This window comes from Alternaria alternata (genome assembly GCF_001642055.1).
Source record: "Alternaria alternata strain SRC1lrK2f unplaced genomic scaffold CC77scaffold_8, whole genome shotgun sequence".
Classification (NCBI taxonomy): domain Eukaryota; kingdom Fungi; phylum Ascomycota; class Dothideomycetes; order Pleosporales; family Pleosporaceae; genus Alternaria; species Alternaria alternata.
In genome coordinates, this window is record NW_017306197.1 from 385,820 (window position 1) to 407,254 (window position 21,435).

The 21,435-nt window shown below is 53.7% G+C and overlaps 7 protein-coding genes across 7 annotated transcripts; 3 read left to right on the top strand and 4 right to left on the bottom strand.

The window, feature by feature from the left end:
• Positions 1 to 127: 127 nt before the first annotated feature.
• On the bottom strand, positions 128 to 1,993 carry CC77DRAFT_1060344 (hypothetical protein; the record flags this gene model as incomplete). Its single annotated transcript, XM_018528330.1, has 2 exons — positions 128 to 1,604; positions 1,653 to 1,993. The coding sequence occupies 2 exons, from the start codon at positions 1,991 to 1,993 to the stop codon at positions 128 to 130; spliced, it is 1,818 nt and encodes a 605-aa protein (XP_018386962.1).
• Positions 1,994 to 2,666: 673 nt separating this feature from the next.
• Positions 2,667 to 4,375, bottom strand: CC77DRAFT_807065 (acetyl-CoA acetyltransferase IB). Its single transcript, XM_018533284.1, has 5 exons — positions 4,209 to 4,375; positions 4,106 to 4,155; positions 3,979 to 4,051; positions 3,423 to 3,912; positions 2,667 to 3,364 (listed from the first exon to the last, which is right to left on the bottom strand). Exons 1-5 carry the CDS (start codon positions 4,271 to 4,273, stop codon positions 2,846 to 2,848), a joined length of 1,197 nt encoding a protein of 398 aa, XP_018386963.1. The 5' UTR covers positions 4,274 to 4,375; the 3' UTR covers positions 2,667 to 2,845.
• A 124-nt stretch (positions 4,376 to 4,499) lies between these two features.
• CC77DRAFT_1019475 (P-loop containing nucleoside triphosphate hydrolase protein) lies at positions 4,500 to 8,108 on the top strand. The gene is made up of 3 exons (XM_018524836.1): positions 4,500 to 4,588; positions 4,639 to 7,357; positions 7,417 to 8,108. Exons 1-3 carry the CDS (start codon positions 4,569 to 4,571, stop codon positions 7,660 to 7,662), a joined length of 2,985 nt encoding a protein of 994 aa, XP_018386964.1. The 5' UTR covers positions 4,500 to 4,568; the 3' UTR covers positions 7,663 to 8,108.
• Positions 7,849 to 10,098, bottom strand: CC77DRAFT_1019476 (hypothetical protein). Its single transcript, XM_018524837.1, has one exon. The coding sequence runs from the start codon at positions 9,993 to 9,995 to the stop codon at positions 8,331 to 8,333; it is 1,665 nt and encodes a 554-aa protein (XP_018386965.1). The 5' UTR covers positions 9,996 to 10,098; the 3' UTR covers positions 7,849 to 8,330.
• A 116-nt stretch (positions 10,099 to 10,214) lies between these two features.
• Positions 10,215 to 11,637, top strand: CC77DRAFT_1019477 (18S rRNA biogenesis protein). Its single transcript, XM_018524838.1, has one exon. It carries the CDS (start codon positions 10,262 to 10,264, stop codon positions 11,474 to 11,476), a length of 1,215 nt encoding a protein of 404 aa, XP_018386966.1. The 5' UTR covers positions 10,215 to 10,261; the 3' UTR covers positions 11,477 to 11,637.
• Positions 11,468 to 14,577, bottom strand: CC77DRAFT_1019478 (KEX1 protease precursor). Its single transcript, XM_018524839.1, has one exon. It carries the CDS (start codon positions 14,216 to 14,218, stop codon positions 11,705 to 11,707), a length of 2,514 nt encoding a protein of 837 aa, XP_018386967.1. The 5' UTR covers positions 14,219 to 14,577; the 3' UTR covers positions 11,468 to 11,704.
• A 149-nt stretch (positions 14,578 to 14,726) lies between these two features.
• On the top strand, positions 14,727 to 20,654 carry CC77DRAFT_960706 (hypothetical protein). The gene is made up of 2 exons (XM_018535612.1): positions 14,727 to 14,958; positions 15,016 to 20,654. The coding sequence occupies exon 2, from the start codon at positions 15,134 to 15,136 to the stop codon at positions 20,447 to 20,449; it is 5,316 nt and encodes a 1,771-aa protein (XP_018386968.1). The 5' UTR covers positions 14,727 to 14,958; positions 15,016 to 15,133; the 3' UTR covers positions 20,450 to 20,654.
• Positions 20,655 to 21,435: the final 781 nt, after the last annotated feature.

A 21,435-nucleotide genomic window follows, 5' to 3' on the forward strand; every position in this document is an offset into this window, starting at 1 on the left:
TGCTAATGTTCAAAAGATATATACAAAGAAACCCGGGGTATATGTGCGCCGTATCCAACCATCCAAACAAGCAAGTCAGCAACCAGTGTGACTAGCCAAGCCATTGCCATCGTTCGTGAAGCACCGCTCAGTGCCTTGCGTGGTGCCTCGTGAGCCTCTGCCTGTGCTCCCTGATATGTCTTGCCATGCGTGCACTTCTGGCAGCGGCAGCAGGCGCTGGCGTCTCGGCAGGAGTATCGGCAGTGACGGTAGCATATACTGTCTCATAAACTGTGCGTACGGCTTGAACAGTGTCTGTGACAGTGGGAGCAGCGGGGTCTGCTGAGATGGCTGCGTCCGCCGGAGGGGCCTTGACAGCGTCGGTGGGCGCTGGAGCAGGCACTGCAGGCACGGCGGGTGCTTGAGATACAGCAGGTACATTGGAAGGTTGAGCGATGCTTTGTGCTGTACTGGGAGCGGCTGCTGCGCCACTAGAGTTTTGGATTGGAGTGTTAGTGCCCTCAGGAAGCGACGCGGCAGGTGTTGTCGAGGGCGACGTCTCGTTGGAAGGTTCATTGCCGCTACCAGCTCCAGCTTTGGGCCACTGGAAGCCGGACATGGGACCATTGTTTGTCGGGGCTGGAGCTGGTGCGTTGACCTGTGTGGTCGGCGCGACGATTGGGCTTGGAGATTCGGCGGGGATGCTAGGAGAAGCATCGTCGGCAGGAGGCGACGCAACTGGGGCACTGGGCGACGCGGAGGGAGCTACCGAAAGTGTCTCGCTTGTCGGGATTGGCGCGAAGATACCGGACACCGAAGGGGTGATGAGCGAAGTCGGGACTGCAGGGTATCCGGATTCTACAGGAAGGCCAGAAGACACAATTGGCGTCTCCGATGGAACTGGCACAGAAGCGTACACAGCGCTGCTCTGCTCGGACACTGAAGAAGATTGAGGGGCATAGGCAGCACTGCTCTGCTCGGGCACTGAGGAGGGCTGAGGGGTAGCGCCGTAGCCACCGTTGTCTTGGTACACCTTCAGCGAGTTGATGGTCCAGTATGCCTCGGTAAAAGCCTCTGGGTTATCCCGTACCCATTCCTCGCATGTCGATGCCTTCTTGCTGCAAGAACTGTTCTTGGCGTTCCAAACACTGCTGCTGCCCGCCCATTGTCCACAGAAGGTAGTGTCGAAAACGATCTGCTGCTGCTTGAACGTGTTCTCAATATCGCAAGCACCGGCGAACTTGGCAGCTGGCTTGCCCCAGCCACTGGGGTCTGGGCTGTCACCGAGAACGTCTTCCGGGATGGAGTCGCGTGGGAAGAAGTAAATGCTAATAGCTTCAGCGGTCCATTGGGTGGCGTATACACCTCCACCATTAGCGTTCAAGCCTGCACCGTAGCTCTTGGTTGATGGGTCTTCGATGGAGCATCCCGCATTCTTTGACTGGTCTTCGGCAGCAACATCGCAGTTTCCTGTGGTTACCGAACCCGCAAACTGGGTGGTGTCATCGCCAATCTGGCAGCCTGGGCCTGTGTGGAGGGTCATGCCGTTGTTCGTCTGGTCGTTCACGCCTTCGATAATGTCAATCTCGCCGTTCTTTGGCCAGTTAGGACCGGTGGTCCAGAAGCTGCGGTACGTTAGTGATGTAACTCTACATCAAGTCAAGTCTACTTACGCTGGCCATGTACCACAGCCAAAGGGCATGTGGGCGACATCCACCACAATCAGCCCGCTATCGTATGTCTTCTTGCTCTCAATACGAATACTGGGCCTTCCCTCTGGTGTCTGGTTCTGTGTGTCTACGCCCCACGAGATGGCCGAAGTAGACGAGTTGATGAGGTTTGTCTGTCTTGCCGTAGCTTCATTGACATACTGTACGAAACCTTCTGTCGGGTCGGGTCCGGTAAAGAAGTCAAAGGCCCCGTAAAAGTCCGTCATGTAGTCATCCTCTAGAACATAGCCAGCTATGCTTAGTTGGAAAAAGGCCGTAGCCGAAGTGAGTGTGGAGAAACGCATCGTCAAGACGCTGAAAACCGAAGAAGATAGTAATGAATGACTGCGTACTAGACGCGTGGACAAAAAAGACACAAGAACTGAAAAGGCGATAGTACGAGATGGCGATATAACCAAGCAGCAGATGGTCGAAAAGGGACGACCTACCTATATATGCAGGCCTAAGATAGAGCCGCGCCAACGTCCCGAACATGGCAACAATCAATTCGCCCCTAGGGCCTCGTCTACTGACTAGACGAGTGCGGGTGAGTGTACATCTCCCGTTAGGCACATCGGGCTTCGTTTCAACATGATGGGAATTATAGACGGGCCGAGTCGATCTCCGGTTAGCAACATTGAGGGGACCTGCAGGAACCAGTCAGGCCCGTATGATGGGGGATCGATAGCGCTGGCAAGGCTGCCCGGATTTTTAACCAAACATGGGCTGTTTCATGAGAAATAGGACGGATGGCCCGTTGGTAAACGGACTGAGGCGCTTGAAACAGACAGAAGCGCATATCCTGGTTGATATGTGGCGGAGGCTACGGGTATTATCGACGGCCTGAGGCATTTGTCGCGGCTGCCGACATGTGATTCGCTGTCAAGGCGTTGAAACGCGTGGTGCTGGAGGGTGGGATGAAGGAGAGCGGTTGCTGGCCAATGCCGCGCGCTGGTTCTAGCGCTTCCGAAGCGAGCGCAGTGTTCCACCAGTCTGAAACCAACTACTCGGCCAATGAGTCGTTCGAGACGATCGACACAATTCTGGAGATATATATGCTTGTTCCAGGAGGGGTGCAGAGATCTGGCCCGCGGTGTACGTGTAACTATCTTCATTCATATCTGGTATTACGCGTCGTTATTAATGTAATGGGACAACTACTGCAGCGACTCGACTACAATGGCAGAAGCACCACCGCCACCGTTGCAGATTCCGGCACAGCCAATCTTGCCCTTCTTCTCCTTTAGTACACCGAGCAGTGTAGTTGTGATCCTGGCACCGGAAGCACCAAGCGCGTGGCCGATGGCGACGGCACCACCGTGCAGGTTGACCTTGTCTTCTTCAATACCAAGGATCTTCATGTTGGCGAGGGCAACGACACTGAAGGCCTCGTTGATCTCGAAAGCGTCGACAGCGGAGAGCTCCACCTTTGCGTGCTTCAGAGCCTTGGGCATGGCGAGCGCAGGGGCGGTGGTGAACTTGGAGGGGTTCTGCTCAGCGTCACCCCAGCCGAGGATCTTAGCAATGGGCTTGAGGCCGTGCTTCTTGACAGCCTCCTCAGAGGCCAGGACGAGAGCAGCAGCGCCATCGTTGAGCGGTGAGGCGTTGGCAGCGGTGACGGTTCCGTTTCCGGGCTTGAATGAAGGCCTCAATGTGCGCGTCTTTGCCTCGTTGAACTGCAAGTGATGAGTAAGAAAGTGCGGATTAGTGAACATGACAAAGACTGCGACTTACGTTCTTGGGCTCGTCGTCACGGTCTACAACGACCGGAGGCTTGCCACGTCCTACGGGAACCTCGATGGGGGCGATCTCCTCCTTGAATAGGCCAGCCTCGTGCGCGGCAATGGCCTTCTTGTAGGAGCGGATGCAGTAGTCATCCTGTTGCTCACGGGAGAAGCCGTGGTCATCGGCGCACTCCTCGCCCTGCAGACCCATGTGCTCCTTCTTGTATGCGTCGGTCAGACCATCCTTCAGCACACCGTCGACCAGCGATTGGTCTCCAAACTTGGCGCCTGTCCTCATGTTGGGGAGGTAGTGGGGAGTGTTGGACATGCTCTCGGTTCCGCCTGCGACGACAATGTCGGCATTGCCGGTTATGATGGTCTGCGCGCCGACAATGAGGGCCTTGATGGACGAGGCGCACACCTTGTTGATGGTGGTTGCGACTGTCGACTCGGGGAGGCCAGCGCCAAGGGCACACTGACGGGCGGGATTCTGGCCGAGGCTGCGGCTATGTCAGTACAGTGCTTGTGAGGCCGTCGGTGTATTTTGCAGTCGGTGTATTTCGTACTTTGCTGAGAGGACATTGCCAACGAAGACTTCCTCGACGTCGGTGGGCTTGATGCCAGCGCGCTCAACAGCAGCTGCAGGGGCTTGTTAGACGGACAGACGGCTCGATTGGCAGCAAGTATACATACCCTTGATGGCGTGAGAGCCCAGCTGGACTGCACTCAGGCTCGAGAGGGAGCTGTTGTCGCGTGAGTTGGCGTTGCCCCTCTTCTCGAGCACTAGAAAACATACCCCAAAAACGCGCCCGTGGGCGTACGGGCAGCCGAGACAATGTAAACGGGGGGAAGGGACGACATGGTGGGTATCTCTTGGGTGCAGGAGGGCGATTGAAGGTGCAGAGAGGGTATACAGGCTTGCGTTTAAATAAATGCCCCGACTACAGCAAGGACATCTTTTTGAAGTTTAGCCTTGCGCGACAACGGCGGCCAGGGTAAGAACTCGTCCCTGCGTCGCCTCGGAGGCCCATTGGCTGATGGCCGCCTCCGCCCTCACCGCCCAACGCTAGCCCGCGGAACCACCCTCTGAACTTTTGCGATAGCTTCGAGCTCGACGCGCATCATCACCGCGCAGATACCCACCCATACCGCCACCATGGATGACCTTTACGACGAGTAAGCACCGACAATCGCCTCCAAAATGCTACGCGACTGACTTGTCCCAGGTTTGGAAATTTCATCGGCGAGGCCGAGTCCGACGACGATGTCCAGAGCACCGGCGAGGCAGCCGACGCCTATGTCCTCGACGACGACGACGACGAGGCTGATACCAACGACCAGCAGCTGATGGAGGTGGACGAAGGCCCATCCAACGCCGTAATCCTCCACGAAGACAAGCAGTACTACCCTTCCGCGTCCGACGTATACGGCCCAGATGTCGAGGTGTTGGTGCATGAAGAAGACACGCAGTCGCTGGCGCAGCCTATTATCGCGCCGGTGGTGCAGAAGAAGTTTACCATTCAAGAGACAGACCTGCCCCCAGTCTATCACTCAAGAGAACTCCTGACCGACTTGATGAACTTTCCCAACCAGATACGAAACATCGCCATCGCTGGACACCTGCACCATGGAAAGACCGCGTTCATGGACATGCTGGTCATGGAGACACACGACATCCAAGACCGTCTGGACTACAAGAGGGGGAAGAAGCGGGAAGAACAACTACGATACACCGACGTACACGTGCTCGAACGCGAACGGGGCCTCTCCATCAAGACCGCACCCATGAGCCTAGTCCTCCAGAACACAAAGTCCAAGTCGCATCTCTTCAACATCCTCGACACCCCCGGACACGTAAACTTCGCCGATGAAGTTGCCGCCTCGCTGCGCCTCGTTGATGGAGTAGTCTTGGTCGTGGACGTAGTCGAGGGCGTGCAGGTCAACACGGAGCAAATCATAAAGCACGCCGTGCTGGAGGACCTGCCCCTCACACTGGTAGTCAACAAGATGGACCGCTTGATTCTCGAATTGAAGCTACCGCCCAGCGATGCATACTTCAAGATCAAGCACGTTATTGAGGAAGTCAACACAGTCATCGAGAACACCATTCCAGGCCGCGGCGAGAGCAGACGGGTAAGCCCTGAGAAAGGCAACGTCGCTTTCGCTTGCTCCAGCATGCGCTGGTGCTTTACCATCCAGTCCTTCGCAAAGATGTACTCTGACTTCTACCCTGGACCATCCAAGCTGCCAGGATTCGGCGTTCCAATGAAGGGTCTCGATATCGACAAATTCGCCATGCGCCTTTGGGGCGACATCTTCTACAACCCAGGAAGCCGCAAGTTCAGTCGCAAGCGTCAGGAGGAGGGCTCACAGCGGTCCTTTGTGCATTGGATCCTGGAGCCCGTCTACAAGATCTACTCGTACACACTAAGTCAAAGCCCGGACGACCTCAAGGAGACGCTCGACACATTGGGCATCCGATTGAAGCCATCTGAATACAAGACAGACGCGAAGGAGTTGATGCGCCTGGTATGCCAGCAGTACTTTGGTCCATCTCTGGGATTCGTAGACATGATCACCCAGCATGTCCCGTCGCCTGAAGAAGGAGCGCAGCGACTACTACAAAGACATTACACTGGTCCTTTGGACACAAAGACCGCCGAGGCCATGCAGAAGTGCGACCAGAACGGACCCCTAGTCATACATGTTACGAAGCTCTTCAACGCGACAGATGCGAAGTCATTCACCGCACTAGGCCGCGTAATGAGTGGTACCGCAACTTCCCCGCAGTCGGTGCGTGTTCTTGGAGAAGGCTACACAATCGAAGATGAGGAAGACATGGTCGTCGCTACAGTGACGGACACATGGATCGCGCAATCGAGATATAACATCCCCGTCAGCGGCGTTCCGGCAGGTAACTGGGTGTTGCTTGGTGGTGTTGACAACTCGATAGTCAAGACGGCGACTATTGTAGCCACCAAACTCCCCGACGAGGAAGACGCCTACATTTTCCGACCCATCCGCCACTTTTTCGAATCCGTTTTCAAGGTCGCCGTCGAACCCATAAATCCTTCTGAACTACCAAAGATGCTCGACGGTCTGCGCAAGATCAACAAGTCATACCCGCTCATCACAACCAAGGTCGAAGAGTCGGGAGAACACGTCGTTCTCGGTACTGGCGAGCTCTACATGGACTGTGTCCTGCATGACCTACGCCGGTTATATGCTGACATGGAGATCAAGGTGTCAGATCCTGTCACAAGATTCTGCGAGACGGTTGTCGAGATGTCCGCTATCAAGTGCTACGCGCTCACACCAAACAAGAAGAACAAGCTCACTATGATTGCCGAACCGCTAGACCCAGGTATTGCGGAGGACATCGAAGCTGGAAAGGTCAACATCAAGGACCCCGTCAGGGTTGTCGGAAAGTTCTTCGAAGAGAACTACGGATACGACTTGCTCGCTTCGCGCAACATCTGGGCTTTCGGGCCTGACGATATGGGTGCCAACATCCTACAAAACGACACACTTCCCACAGAGGTCGACGGAAAGACTCTGCGTACAGTCCGGGACACGCTTCGACAGGGTTTCAGCTGGGCGACCCGTGAAGGCCCGCTCTGTGAGGAGCCCATTCGCAACACAAAGTTCCGCATCACGGATGTCGAGCTTGCACCAGAAGCCATCTTCCGTGGAGGTGGTCAGATCATCCCCACGAGTCGGCGAGCGTGTTACTCAAGTTTCCTGATGGCGAGCCCCAGGCTGATGGAGCCGGTATACTCTTGCAGCATGACTGGTCCTGCAGACACCAAGAGTAGTTTGTACACAGTCCTTGCGCGGAGGAGAGGACACGTCTTGCAGGATGGACCCATTGCGGGTACTCCTCTCTACAATGTTCGCGGTCTTATCCCGGTCATTGATTCTTTCGGTTTCGAGACCGATCTTAGGGTACGTACACACCTTCTATTCTCACTGCCAGATTTCATAGCATATGCTAACTTATGTAGATTCACACACAAGGACAAGTCTCTCTCTCCCTCGTCTTCGACCGCTGGTCCATCGTCCCTGGCGACCCTCTTGATAAAGACATTACGACCCGACCGCTTGAACCCGCAACCGCACAACAGCTGGCACGCGATTTCGTACTCAAGACACGAAGGAGGAAGGGTCTTGCGGAGGATGTCACAATTAGCAAGTTCCTGGAGCCGGAGCTATTCCGTTCTCTCAAGGAGAGTGGAGTGCTTGATGGGTAGATGATGGATTGTATAGCATACTTTGGAGTCAAAAAGGAAACGGCGCAAATTGGAAGCTGTGAAGGCATATAGGGAGAGCATATTGGAGATATGCTCATGAAAGCGGCTGGTGAGTCGAAATGAAATATACCCGTCGCATGTCACTTTGAAAGCAGTCGCTATGCATGTATAAATATCTCTATTCACTCGCATTTCTTTCTTCAGCTACGGTGATCTTCATAGTTTCAATATCGGATCATCCAATATCAGTAAGAGACGTACAAGAAATGTAGCAGAATACTTGCATGCATGCATATAGGATTTTGAAATCTTAGGCTCACTGGCGAGGTACTCGTAAAGCGATTGTGGAGACTACAATCAGAGCCACCGAGGACGCGAGTTAGTGAGAAGATGGGGGTCGACAAGTACTACTTACGAGTGAAGAAAGATGATGGTCGCTTGGTGCTGTAGAGTGTAGAGCAGAAATATCCACCGTAAGGGTATGAAAGCGTGCCAGGGTGCAGCAGAATGAATCATAAGCAATACAATGGCCTCGGAATAATATTTGGGTATCAGAATACGCAGCAATATGTGGCCGAAGCCAACGAAAAATGCAACGCGTCATGCAAAGCGCAGAAAGAAACAGCGCTTGTGACAAACCTGGCGGGGCTCTAAATCTCCACTTCTCATCACTTGTACTGATACTCGTTTTCATCATCACTGTCGTCCTGTCTTTCGAGCTCGTCCTCAATTTCCTCGTTGAGAAGGAGACCCATATCGTACGTCTTCTCCCTGATCTTATCCGCCTCTTCTCTGTTCACTGAACAATCATCCATAATCAGTAGGATTGCCGCCTCCGGAACCATCACAGCTTGTACAAAGGCTGCGATGCCGGATGCTTGCACAACGCGATCCTTGCAGTTCTTCATCTCGACCTTTAGAGTATCCATGACGCTCTCTGTGATGACGCGACGACCATGAGAACCATAGTAGCCCGGGTAAGCGGCTTTCTCGTCGAGAGCGTATGATTCCAGCTCTTCTTGCACGTCTTCTGCAAGATCTGTTCGCCTCGAGGGTACAGCGGCGGCTTTTCCAGTCAGAGCCAACGGCTCGTAACGACCTCTGTGTACACTAAACTCGTCGTTGTTGAGTATCTGCGATAGAGTCGTCTTGTGCCTGCGTATTCGCCTGGGAAGTGCTTTCCAGTCAATGTCCGGATATCCCATCTCAGTGTATTCCTTCTGTGCTGACTTCTTCTTATGCGCATGGCAGAATGCAGATTTGTTCTTGACTGTTCTCTCTTTGCCTTTCCAGAAGTCCCAATAGTCCTCTTGCTCTACGGACTTCGAACATAGCAGGCATCGCGAGCCCTCCTCTTCCACTGGCTGGAGTTTGCTCATGTAACTGTTGATGTCGTCGAGGGCTTCTTGTGGTGCACTGGAATGTGGTTGCGAAGACGGCGGTTCCTGATTTTCCTTCCAACTGCTAAGCTGGTTCATGAGGCGGGCGGTTCTGGCGGCCTTTTCTGCTTTAAGCGACTTAGGGCTCTTTGGTTTGGTCCCTAGTTCTCTGTCCAGTTCGTCGTCGTCGAATGCAGTAGATGTAGCATTGGTGCTCTTGGCTTTTGTACCGTTTGCTTTCTTTTCAACTTCACGTAGTCCTAAATCATTCATCTTTTGTTGTCTGTCACTATCTTTGGGGAGCGCAAAGAGCTCGTCGTCGTCTAAACCAGATACACTTCCGTCACTCTCAGCACCGGCTTGCGACATGCCATTCCGGGATTTGTTCTTTGATCCGTACGTCTGCGTAGTGGTCTTTGACGCTGCCTTGCCAAACTTCTTTGGAGGTGGTGCATGTATGTTCTTGCTCTTCGAGCCATAGCCTTTGCCATTCGTGTTCTTCTTTTGAGAGACGTGTTCCATACCCCATTTGATTGGACTGTCGCTGGATGATCCCGCGGAAGACGCGGGAGTGTGTTCCTTGCTATCGTCGAGGCCTGCAGTCGACTTATGGGCTTGACCATTCTGGTACGCCCCTCTCGCGGGCGGACGTATTGTTTCAAGCGTTTTCTTGCCAGGCTTTTTTTGAGGTCCCCTTAGAGTATCTAGGGTGCTCTTCGGCGTAGGTTTACCAGGCTTCGAGGGCTGGACCGGTCGTGGTGAGGGAGCGTGTATTTCATCGTCGGAAGACAAGGGTTCAGCGTTGACATCAACCTCCCGTTGCCTCTTTATTGGAGCGGCATTTTCGTTCGCTCGTCTCTTGGGTAACGGTTCTTCGTGATCGTCTGCGCTCGCATGGCGCTTTCCGCCGATATTGGTTAACAGTTTAGGCGTCTGCCTACTCAGAATTGGCATTGCCGCGCATTGATGACGTACTCCAAACAAAGGACAAGTCGTAAGACGTTGTCGAAGTACAAGACAAAGTTGCCGCACGTGAAAGCAGTATCTCTTGCCGGGGTGGACTCGACCTCGAGATCATGCAACGCGCCGGACGACGCGAACACCGCGTTCGCGCTAATCTTATCGATACCGCCCGAGCTCCGCCAAAAAAAGTTCCATGTGCAATCTAACACTGTCGCAAACTCTCTCAAACACCACGAAAACCCCAACGCACCCTCACGATGGCTCTCGACGAAGCGCTGCAACAGCCCTTGAACTTCACCGGTCATCGGCACATGATCTCTCGCCTTCTCTTGGCGACACTCACCGGCCGACCCGTTCGCATATCGCAAATTCGCTCTTCGTCAACCACACCAGGCTTAACACGCCATGAGACAAACTTCATCCGACTGCTCGATTCGGTGACGAACGGCTCGCAGATCCAGTTCAGCATGACGGGTACGACATTAGTCTACAGACCCGGTCTCATTACCGGAAGCGCCGAAGGACTGGGAGCTAGCGGAGGCGTAATCCGGCATGAGATACCAGCAGAGTGTAGAAAGAGGGGTGTGAGCTGGTGGCTGGTTCCCCTATGCGTTCTTGCGCCCTTCAGCAAGGGGAACATGAACGTCGTCTTCTACGGCGAGGGCTGTGTTACAGCGTCTACAGTCGCCGGCGACATCTCTGCAGACACAGTTCGCACGGCTATTCTCCCGCTGTACAAAAACTTTGCTATCGAGCGGAATATCGAGCTACGTATCCTCAAGCGCTCTTCTGCGCCTGCGGGAGGAAAGGGAGCAGGCGGTGAAGTGCAACTGGTGTTTAACCACCAGGTTCGTCTACCAAAGACACTACATCTGCTGAATCCTGGAAGGGTCAAGAAGATAAGAGGCGTGGCGTACTGTGTCGAGGTCCCTAAAAGTAACAACGAGCGCATGACCTTTACTGCAAGAGGCATCCTTAACAAATTTGTGCCGGATACGTACATCTTCTCTGACGCAAGCGCCGCACCTTTAATACCAACAACCGCCAAAGGCCACTCCAGCGGAAAAGTAAAGGGCGCAGTGGGATTCGGAATCAGTCTAGTCGCAGAGACCAGCACGGGATGCATATACTCAGCCGACGTATGCTCACCACCTGATGGTGGTGTTCCGGCAGACGAAATCGGCAAGCAATGCGCATACCAGCTTCTCGAGAAGATATCACAAGGAGGCTGTGTGGAGAACGTAGCAGCACCCACAGTTCTCATGCTGATGGCTATGGGTAGCGAGGATGTAGGAAGAGTAGCGCTGGGCAAGGACATTCTAGGCAGCGAGGAAATCATACAACTTGCGCGGGATTCCAAGGTCTTTGGAGGCAGTGCATGGGGCTTCAGGGAGGCGGGTGGCGAGAAGGAAGAAATCGTTGTCAGCGTTGTAGGAAGAGGAGTTGGCAATGTAGGAAGGAAGGTTGCTTAGATTCTACAAGTTTGGGAAAAGTTATGCGCGCGAATATGATACCCCCAATTTCTCATAATCTATCTTGGTCTGATGGCAACCAGCTTCCTTGCGCATATACTTTGGTGGGCTTCACTGAAGCAAAGGTCAGGAAACGCGTTTCTTAAGCAAAAAATAGACGCCGCCCAATGATCTAATTCGCATATACCAATGTACACAAAAAGCCAGACGCTAGAGACGAAGAAGCTCCTACTGTCTCTTGCCCGCTGAGCTCGCTCCACTGCCACTACCATCGTCTTCGCTCCCATCATCCTGCGCATACTTCTCGTTATACCTATCCTGATCCCGATATGGGCCCTCATCGCCCTCATCATCACTCAGTAGATCCTCATCAGACTCGCCAGCAAATGCATCATACAACTCTCCACCCCTCTTAGCGCGCTTCTTCCTGCCGGCAGCACCAGAGAGCAAGCCCGCGTCATCCCTATCCTCGTTGTCGTCCAGAACCTCGAATTCGTAAGCATCGCGCGAATCCTTCATGCGTTTGCGTCTAGCGATGAAAAAGTAGGTACAAAGACCAGCAACGAAAACGATGATCAAGGCAAGAGCACCGTAAATCCAGATTTGCGTGCGCTTCGACACACCAAAGGAGGGAAAGGGGTTGGGAAGGAAGTTTTCAGATGGAGCAGCAGACGCCGTGGCACTTGCGCTTGCAGTTGCCGAAGCCGTCGTCTGTACACCACTGTTAGCCGACGTTTGAGAGGGTTTCTGGTTCACGGGACGATCGGGGTGGTCATCGGGGATAGATGTCATAGTAGGTGTGGTACCAGGGGGCATGGTAACACTGGTAGTATGCGCCGGGTGATCATCAATCTTGTCGTGATCGTCGTCCTCATGTTCGTCGGGGATCGGACGAAGTTTAGCTTTGGAGGCGTCGATGCATTCACCCCAGAGACGGAGCTTCCAGTCGGTAAAGGTACCAGTCTTAGCATTACCGGATTTGACATCTTTGACAATGACGGTCCAGTTGCCGATGGCGTCTTCACCCCAGTGAGCAACGGACATGAACGTCCAGTCGATATATCCATAAGGCGCCTCGTCGCCTTGGCGTGCGGTGGAGAGATGTGAGACCATGCCGCTTGGAGATCGGAGCTCGACAGCGAGGTCGCCGCGGCGCGTGTGCTCCACGTTCATGGTGAGAGTGATGTGCTCAACACGAGCAAAATTGGCATTCTTGAGCATCTCTTCCTTGACTTCGAAGACACTGGCGAGGCCTTGGTTGCCTTCGGGGATCGCCTTCTTCACATGCATCCAAGGGGAGTAGAACCAAGCCTGGGGCTTGACGAGCTCCCATTCTTTCGCCTTCTCGACGATCGCATAGGCATCGAGCTTTCCGTATCCAAATTGATGGCTGTACATGCGGTCGAGCGAGGTCTTGGTCCAGTCGCTGGGCGTATCAAAAGGAACAGCTGTCATGACAGCAAGCCATTGCATGTCGCGCCATGTCAATTCAGGTCGGGCCTGAAGCGCGAGAGCGAATACTCCTACACCGATAGGTCCGGCAGCCGACGTGCCTCCGTGCTGGTTGGTGCACTTGTTCGCGCCAACATCTGTTGTGTGAATGGCATCGCCGCCGCCACTGCTGTATGTCACAACCAGCTGTGCGGAACAGGCCTCAGAATAGTACGGGTGTCCGTTGTTTTGGTCGATAGCGCCGACGGTGATGCTGTAGATACTGTTTGTATAGCCGTCAAAGTTGCAGTTGTCGTCGCTTGCAGCGCCATTGCCTGCCGCAAAAACATAGATGGATCCCTTTCCGCCACGACCTTGCTGGACAGCAGTGACCATGGCCTTTTCGATGAGAATGCCTGGAGCCTGCATGGTCTTACCATCATCGGGAGGACCCCAAGAGCATGAGTAGATGTCATTCTTTTGCATCTCATAGTTTATCGCGAGCGCCTCGTCGAGATCTGTGATATCTCCCGAGAGGATGCGCACACCTGAGATCTTGGCATCATAGGCAAGTCCGACACCACAGGCATCGTTCCTTCCTGCGGCAATTTCTCCGGCGCATCGTGTACCGTGTCGGTCGTCAGAAAGCTTCGGGGTGGGTAGGTCTTCGTGGTCGTTGTAATCGTGAGAGCCTTCAGCAAAGAAATTGTCCTTGAGGTCGTTGCTGGTGTAGTCAAGACCATCGTCAACAACGCATGCCGTGACGCCTTCGCCTGTGATGCCCTGCATCCACACACCAGTAACGTTTATGTCATTACCAGGCGTCTTCACGTTGAAGATGTGCCATTGCTCTTCGAAGATGGGGTCCTTGATTTGCAGCTTGGTCGCGACTTCCCGCTGGGCTTGAATAGCAGGTGTTACCGGCGGGGCGGCTCTCTCTGGCCGATCTGGTATCACGCTGCGCTTCCAATGGCGCGGCTTGATCTTCTGCTTCTGAGTAAAGTGGACGCTGTCGAGAGGATGATACTCGAGGCCAACTTCTCGTTTCCGCCGCCTCCTCTTCAGTTCTTGTTGTGCGTCGTCGACGATATCGTTTTCGTGTTTGGGGGCCTTGAAGACATGGTGATCTTCAAGCGTCCCGAATGGGCCCTCGTACGTCAGGCCCAGGTGCGCAGCGATGTCTGATGGCGATGCGGATGGGGAAAGATGAATAGCATAATAGTCATGGCTCGAGTAGTTGCGGGGTGGCAGATGCTTTCCCGCTGCAGCAAGTGTCGCCGCTGCGAGCAGGCTCCAGAGCTGAATGCGCATGGCGAAGACGCCTAAAGGATATTACGTGCAGCCGGCTGCGGTCATGTATCGTGAACAGTCGTAGGAGGTGCCCTGGAAATAGGCGACCGTCTTCCCGCGTGGTGGGGGAAGTGTAGGTGGATGGTGAGGATACTGTGGTTCGGCGAGTTGACAGGGCCGGTGTATTCAGCTTATTGAGGAAGGAGACTGATTACGACGACGGGGTATTAGTGGACGAGTCGGTATGCGCGCGGCGGGTGATGTGCGCTGGGGAGGGAACAATGCAACAGCAGTGAAGAAAGAGGAAGATGAAGAAGTCGCCTGCAGCCACTTTGGTCCAGTCTGCGAGATGTGTGAAACGTTGATGTTTGACTTCCCGCGAGCCGACCGTGGCTTCTTCCCTTGCCAACCATGGACCCCCGAGGGCGCCTTCCCCTTGTGGCCCTAGTGGCCGCACCTGCCCTGGCGTGGGTGTGCGAGCCGTGTGGAGGATGCCTGTCCAGTCCAAGATCTTGCAGTCAACCACCCAGCCACCTTTACCGCGCCCGCCACCACCTTTCTGACATGCGCTGGCCATGGATAACTGCTTCTTCCCTGCATCCGTACCGCTCTTCCTATTCCCTTGCATATAGTTTCCTCTTAATTTCCCGCGACATATCACCGTCATTGCGCCCCGTTGTACCTTGAGATCTTCATCTTCGCCCGTTGCACATCCCAGCACACCTCCGCCGCATCTCCGCACTCGCATTCGGCACTCTTAGGTAGCTACCACCACAAAGGACTGCAATTGAGGGCCCTGTCTCAAGTTCGTGTGATAGTGCAACATAGCTACATAGATGCGCCTGACCTAGTTTCGTCCCATCTCTCACAGGACGGTGATACGCCCCGCCTGCTTCACCACTACCACCACCGCCGATCCCATGATCTCGTCGCATCATGGAGAACAGTAGGAACAGCGGCTCCTACGCATCGCGAGCCGTTAACCCTGCTCTGGTCAAAGTCCCAGACGCCAATCCGCAAAAGCGCAATTCCTATCGCCGCCCAGCCGATGCGCAGCCCGCAGGCGCATCCCCACCAGAGCCCGAAATGTCGAATACCGTACCCAGCAACACTGCGCGGCCTGTCGCAACTGTGCCCTTGAACGGCAACGTTACCATTGGAAGCGGGCATAGGCGGCGGAACAGCAGACATATACCGCCCCCAACGACAGGCGCCATGAGCGAATCTGTGCCGGCTGCGCCAGAAGTCCCTCGTGCACCACCCTCTTCATACAGGGATCCATATGCCAAAGGCGTTAGAGTGCCTGCGCGCTCCAGCTCCGGTCGATCGAGAGACCCAGCTATCCAATTGAACCCGAGCAGACAGCAAGCAACTATACAGACGGCTGCTAACAGGCTGTACGAACTGCGGTCACCTCCATACGCCCCAGTCGAACCCTTGGCAGGAACCGTCGAACGACGCGGCTCTTCGCGCAGACCCTCTGTGCCCGATCGATCGCCTCTTCAGAAGCTGGAGGGAAAGCTAGATGACATCAGCAAAGAAGAAAGAAGAGCAAGGATTCTTGAAGCGGAACTGGCTGCTCAAGAAAAGGCTGAGGCTGAGATGCGGGAAAGACGAGCGCGAGAAGCCGCAAAAAAACAGCATGAAGCCGCGCAGAAGTTACAAGAAGCAACACAGAAACAACGAGTTGTATCTGTACCCATACCGGAAAAGTCCAGCGTTCCAGCCTCGAAAAACAATGGGAGGCGACAGGTCTCCATGCCGATACAGGACAAACCCATGTCCCCGCCCATGTCCCCGCCCATGAGCGACTTGGAATCAGACGACGGTTATGCCTATGACCTCAGCGAGCCATGGCATCCTGAAGATGCGCAAGGTGGAGCAGTTCAATCCGCTCAACCAATAACCATGCAGAAGGCGCAGGCCATCCCCACAGGCTATCAGCAAGTACCGCACACCGACGTTGCCGTTCCGCGAAGCAGCAGTCTGAAGGGCAAAGAACCGGCAGGTTCACGGGGAGCTGGTAGCTTTAGCGATCGAAGTACGCTTCCTTCGCAGAATGTACCCAGGAAGGCTGTGGCCAATCCCTCCGGACTTGGTCTGTCAGGCGTCCGGGATACTTCAACACCGTCTGATGTATCTCGTTCGGATAAGAGAAGTCAGGGACGAAGAGATAGCCGAGGAATCATGGCCGCACAGATGGAAATGCAGCAGGATTCTATCGACTACAAGGGAACACCACGAGAGAATGACAATCAGCAACTCCCGCGTAAGATTCCTCCTGTTCCTCGGACCGTTCAGATCCCACCTGTTCCTCAAACCAACCGCAAGAGTGTCATGTTCTCCGAGTCCGAGTCGGATCTAGAACAGCATGATCCTGAAGCAAAACAAAACCGCCGATTCAGCCGTCACAATGAGCCAGAGAGGACATATACCCCCGCTCCTATGCTTGAGGAATGGAGAAGTGCACCAATCGGTCTTTTGACTGCGGATGACCTGGATTTAGATGCTCCAGTCAAAGCCAACAGTGGCAATAAAGCGTGGTGGGAAGAGAGCAAAGCTTCTCGACGAAGACGTTCCAGTGGATACGCGGAGCCAACATACGATGGTTATGCTGACGACACTCCCATACCAACTGCCTTCAACCCACCACTGTACTTGAAGTGTGGACCGCTCTTACGCTACACCGGTCTCCGGAGAGATCATAGCGTACCAGGGAGGGAACGTGAAATCTGGCGAGGCAGCATCATGATCGTGACTGTCGATGCCTCTTCTTCGTATTCTAAACCACCGACATTAAGATTGTTCAAGCAGCCAATGGACATACTTCCTCCTCCACCAGAAGAGATCAGTCAGGACCAGTTGGACCCATCCTATGTCGATCCCATCGAAGGCCAGATTAAAGTGTCACGTACTGGGAAGACGCTGTACGTCAAGCCGGTAGATGAACTCGCAGAGAATGAGGACTTATCGCGAGTCGAAGACGACACTGGCTTGTTTTCTCAAACCCGGAGCACAAGCAATGGATCGAGTGCTAAGTCTACTCGCATTCACAAGAAGGACGGTGAGAAGCTGGGCAAAGTTCGCGATTTTCCTGGTGTTCGCCTGTACGCTGAGCGAGGTGTGACCTTCTGGCGCTTCAATATCGAAGTCGAACTTGGCAGTAGCCAAACACGCATCGCATACAAGATCAATCAAGGCCCCGCCATCGGCTTCTGGGTCCCAGCTAAAGGAGAATCCATGAACATCATGTTTCACAGCTGCAACGGATTCTCGGCCACCGTTGATTCAAATGAATTCTCCGGTCCAGATCCGCTATGGCGCGATGTACTGAACACACATCAGACCCGCCCGTTCCATGTAATGATCGGCGGAGGTGACCAGATCTACAACGATGCTGCAATGAGGGAGACGACCTTATTCAGGCAGTGGACCGAAAACAGAAATCCTATGCACAAGCATCACCAGCCATTCTCCGAGGAGATGCAAAACGAGCTCGAGCAGTTCTACCTCGACCGATATGCGATGTGGTTCTCGCAGGGTTTATTCGGTATGGCTAATTCACAGATCCCGATGGTGAATATTTGGGACGACCACGACATTATCGACGGCTTCGGATCATATCCCCACCACTTCATGCAAACGCCAGTGTTCACGGGTGTTGGTGCTATCGCTTTCAAGTACTACATGCTCTTCCAACATCAATCGGTACCCGCAGAAACTGACAAGACCGAACCGTCATGGCTACTTGGAAAGAGCCCAGGCCCATACATCAAAGAGCGCTCTCGAAGCGTCTTCATGCAGCTTGGCCGGCAGGTAGCATTCCTCGGTCTCGACTGCCGTACAGAGCGACAACGGGACGAGATCCTCACCGAGGATTCCTACGACATTATCTTTGACCGTCTAGAAGACGAGATTATCAAGGGTGAGACCAAGCACTTGATCGTGCTTCTTGGCGTACCTATCGCCTACCCTCGCCTGAACTTCCTCGAGAACATACTCACGAGCAGGCTTATGGATCCTCTCAAGGCCCTTGGTCGTGCGGGGATGTTGGGCAACTTTGTCAACAAGTTCGATGGAGGTGTAGAGATCTTGGACGACCTAGACGACCATTGGACAGCCAAGCACCACAAAGAAGAGCGCAACTGGTTCATCAAAGAGCTACAACACATTGCTTCGACCAAATCTGTACGCGTTACCATACTTGGTGGTGACGTCCATCTAGCAGCCGTTGGTCAATTCTACAGCAACAAGAAGTTGAATGTTCCCAAGGACAAGGATCACAGATACATGCCGAACGTGGTATCTTCAGCCATAGTCAACACACCGCCTCCAGACGTGATGGCAGATATCATCAACAAGCGCAACAAGATACATCACCTCGATTCGGAAACAGATGAAGACATGATACCCCTGTTCACTCATGGCGTCGACGGCAAGAAGAGAAACAACACTCATCTGCTGCCCCACCGAAATTGGTGCAGCATTCGAGAGTATAAGCCAGGCTCTTCACCACCAGGGACACCATCACCACCCTCGACTCCGAAGAATGGACCGGGTATGGGAAGATCGATGTCAGACTTTGCACCAGGACAGTTGGTGAGAAGACTGAGTGGCCAGCAGCGAAGACCTTCAGCAAGAGGTCGTGGTCCGCCTCTGTCTTATCGCAATAATCCTGCATATGCTGCTGCCGATGAGGAGCAAATTGGCCACCATCAACCACAGTCGTCATTCTCGCCTGATCGATCCGAGCCAGAGAGGCCCGCTCGTTCACGACGCAACTCTTTGACATCACTCTTCCGTCGCCGTGCATCAGTCGATGCCGCCCGTCCTGACACGTCCGAGAGTGCGACACCTCCCCTAAGTCGACACAGTTTGTCGCAGGATAGACCATCCAACTTTCACCGCCGTCCGAGCGTACTCACTAAGAAGAGTGCGCAACACCACGGTCAATTCATCAATCTTGAGGGCGGTCTTGACATCTGTCTCAATGTCGAAGTATCACAGCACGACCCAGCGGGTATTACAACACCATATCGACTGCTAGTACCAGCCCTTACCTATGTCGAACCTGAGGATGGCGTTGTCGAGAAAGGAAGAACCAAGTCCCGTGGTTTCTTTGGCGCCTTCGGTGGCAAGCGCAAGGCCACGATTGGCGACGACGGAAACTCCATTTCGGGCAGCGAAAGCGGAAGCGAACTTGGGGAAATCTCGAGCGAAGATGAGGAAGAACGCCCAGAACAGAAGTACAAAGTCGGACCCCGGATAATCATGCCGGGCTTTGGGTCTGGCAAAAGGCGTAACTCTGAGTCTGCTACCACCGCTGCCGTCGTCTCCACTGGCCCTGCTGTTCCTGCTGCCCGTGAGAACCTTCTTAGTTCAGGTTTTCATGCTAACACAGCTGCAAACATAGCTCCAACCCAGACGAATGGAACACCTCGCAACCTCGCCCCAGAAAACTATGGACGGCGAAGCATGGATGCAGCTGCAGGTACTTCATCTAGAGCCTCTGCGTGGGAGAACATTGCCGCAAAACGGCACGTCAGTCAACCGGCACCTCCCTCCGCTACCCAGACGACGACCCAAACGACAGTGGTGCCATCCCGCTCCGCCTCCACACGCAAGCAGCCTACCTATAACTCGTCTCACAAGTCACAAATGCCTGCGCCTTCTCCAGAGGCAACGCCAAAGGTGCAGAGAAGATCTATGGGCGGTATTTTGAATCAACATTCACACGACAAGAAATGGGAGCATGATGCTCACGTCCTTGCTCATACACCATCACAAAAGAAAGCGAAGCGCGAATCATACCCGCCACATCCAGCGATCGTCGGCGCCGGTCCGAACTCGCCTTACTCACGAGATGGAGGAGGCCTCCAAGCCAGACAAGACACAGCAGGTGGTGACTACTTCACCAGTGGTGGCCGGGACGGAAAGACTCATCCTGCCATAGCGCCCAGGCATGTCGTAGATCCGGAGTACACCGAGAAACCAGTCCAACGTGCCGACTATGCTGCACAACCACAACGAAGTGGTTACGACCGTACCTCTTCCTACCCTGCCTATCCACAACGCAACGGCAGTGCTGGTGTTGGGGCAAAGTACCTTGGCGGAGGCAGATACGATGACGAAGAAGACAGCTTCGATAGCGCCGATGAGGATGAGGAAAGCCAAAGTGGGCAAGAGCAGGAGATGAGTCAGGAAAGTTTCGTTGTACCGAAGCGCAAGAAGAAGTGGCAGATTTGGAGGTAAAGGGCATCAGGTTTGCTTTGGCTGGTTTTAATGCAATTGGCGTCTGGCTAGACGCGAATTGGTAATGATATTATGAATGGGTACATGACTGGTTGGGCTGCGGCTCAGGGTACATAATGACGGCGTAGCGTATACCATGGTGTGTTTAGCAGGTTTGGCATAGCGAGTTTGGTTGCTTCGAAATATTCTAATATATCGTTCTGGTATTCTCTTACCTATTTCCCCTTGCCAGCACAACACTTCAGTCGCACAAGACGCTTTCGAATGCAATGAACGACATAGTGCCGGCTCTGGACCTGTTGTCCATCCTAAACCCGGAAATAGGTTCCTACAGACTATAGAGCTGAAGCCTACGCAGGAGATGTTGGATGCGATGAAGACGTGGCTCTTTGCGATCTCGTAGCTCGATACCCAGTCCTTTGCCACATGCAGCCGAGACACTCATTCGTTTTGAGATAATACAAATTCAGCTCTGTTTTCGGCTCATTCTTCTACACCTTCTCGCGAAAATGAACAGAGAGAGCAACAGCTTGTACAGTAGTAATGTTGACCTAGGACGAGATGTGTGGAATCGTAGCAGGTGGGTAGATAGGTAAAAAGAAACATCACTGTGCAAGGACAACCCCGCCTACAAAAAGACAGCTTCTTCGCAAGTGAGCGATGCGTGAACATTCACCATGTCGCACAAAAGAGCAAAAAATGAGATGAGTCTCTAGTCCTGGTGGGGCTGGGAGAACTGTTAGTAAAGAAACTCGAATCACTCTATCATGGAAATCACGTACTTCGAACCCACGGCATCCGCATAACCTTAGATGAGGTCATAAGAGTCTGACGAATCTTATAAGAACGGCGCGCTACCACTGCGCCACAGGACTTTTTTTGTCCCTGGACTTGTTTTTGGATTTCTCGAGAAATAATAACAATATAACGTGATACGTACGCGACAAAACGTCGAGCTTTGCTTTGACCAAGTCATCGCAATCGTT

What these genes read in the sequence shown, in the direction of transcription:
- CC77DRAFT_807065 (XM_018533284.1), bottom strand. Translation starts at nt 4,273, where the DNA reads ATGTCGTCCCTTCCCCCCGTTTACATTGTCTCGGCTGCCCGTACGCCC. An exon ending in CCCACGGGCGCGTTTTTGGG is followed by an intron (nt 4,156 to 4,208) that starts GTATGTTTTCTA and finishes ACGCGACAACAG; the next exon opens with CTCCCTCTCGAGCCTGAGTG. An exon ending in GGGCTCTCACGCCATCAAGG is followed by an intron (nt 4,052 to 4,105) that starts GTATGTATACTT and finishes AAGCCCCTGCAG; the next exon opens with CTGCTGTTGAGCGCGCTGGC.
- CC77DRAFT_1019475 (XM_018524836.1), top strand. Translation starts at nt 4,569, where the DNA reads ATGGATGACCTTTACGACGA. An exon ending in ATGGATGACCTTTACGACGA is followed by an intron (nt 4,589 to 4,638) that starts GTAAGCACCGAC and finishes GACTTGTCCCAG; the next exon opens with GTTTGGAAATTTCATCGGCG. An exon ending in GTTTCGAGACCGATCTTAGG is followed by an intron (nt 7,358 to 7,416) that starts GTACGTACACAC and finishes TAACTTATGTAG; the next exon opens with ATTCACACACAAGGACAAGT.
- CC77DRAFT_1019476 (XM_018524837.1), bottom strand. Translation starts at nt 9,995, where the DNA reads ATGCCAATTCTGAGTAGGCAGACGCCTAAACTGTTAACCAATATCGGC.
- CC77DRAFT_1019477 (XM_018524838.1), top strand. Translation starts at nt 10,262, where the DNA reads ATGGCTCTCGACGAAGCGCTGCAACAGCCCTTGAACTTCACCGGTCAT.
- CC77DRAFT_1019478 (XM_018524839.1), bottom strand. Translation starts at nt 14,218, where the DNA reads ATGCGCATTCAGCTCTGGAGCCTGCTCGCAGCGGCGACACTTGCTGCA.
- CC77DRAFT_960706 (XM_018535612.1), top strand. Translation starts at nt 15,134, where the DNA reads ATGGAGAACAGTAGGAACAGCGGCTCCTACGCATCGCGAGCCGTTAAC.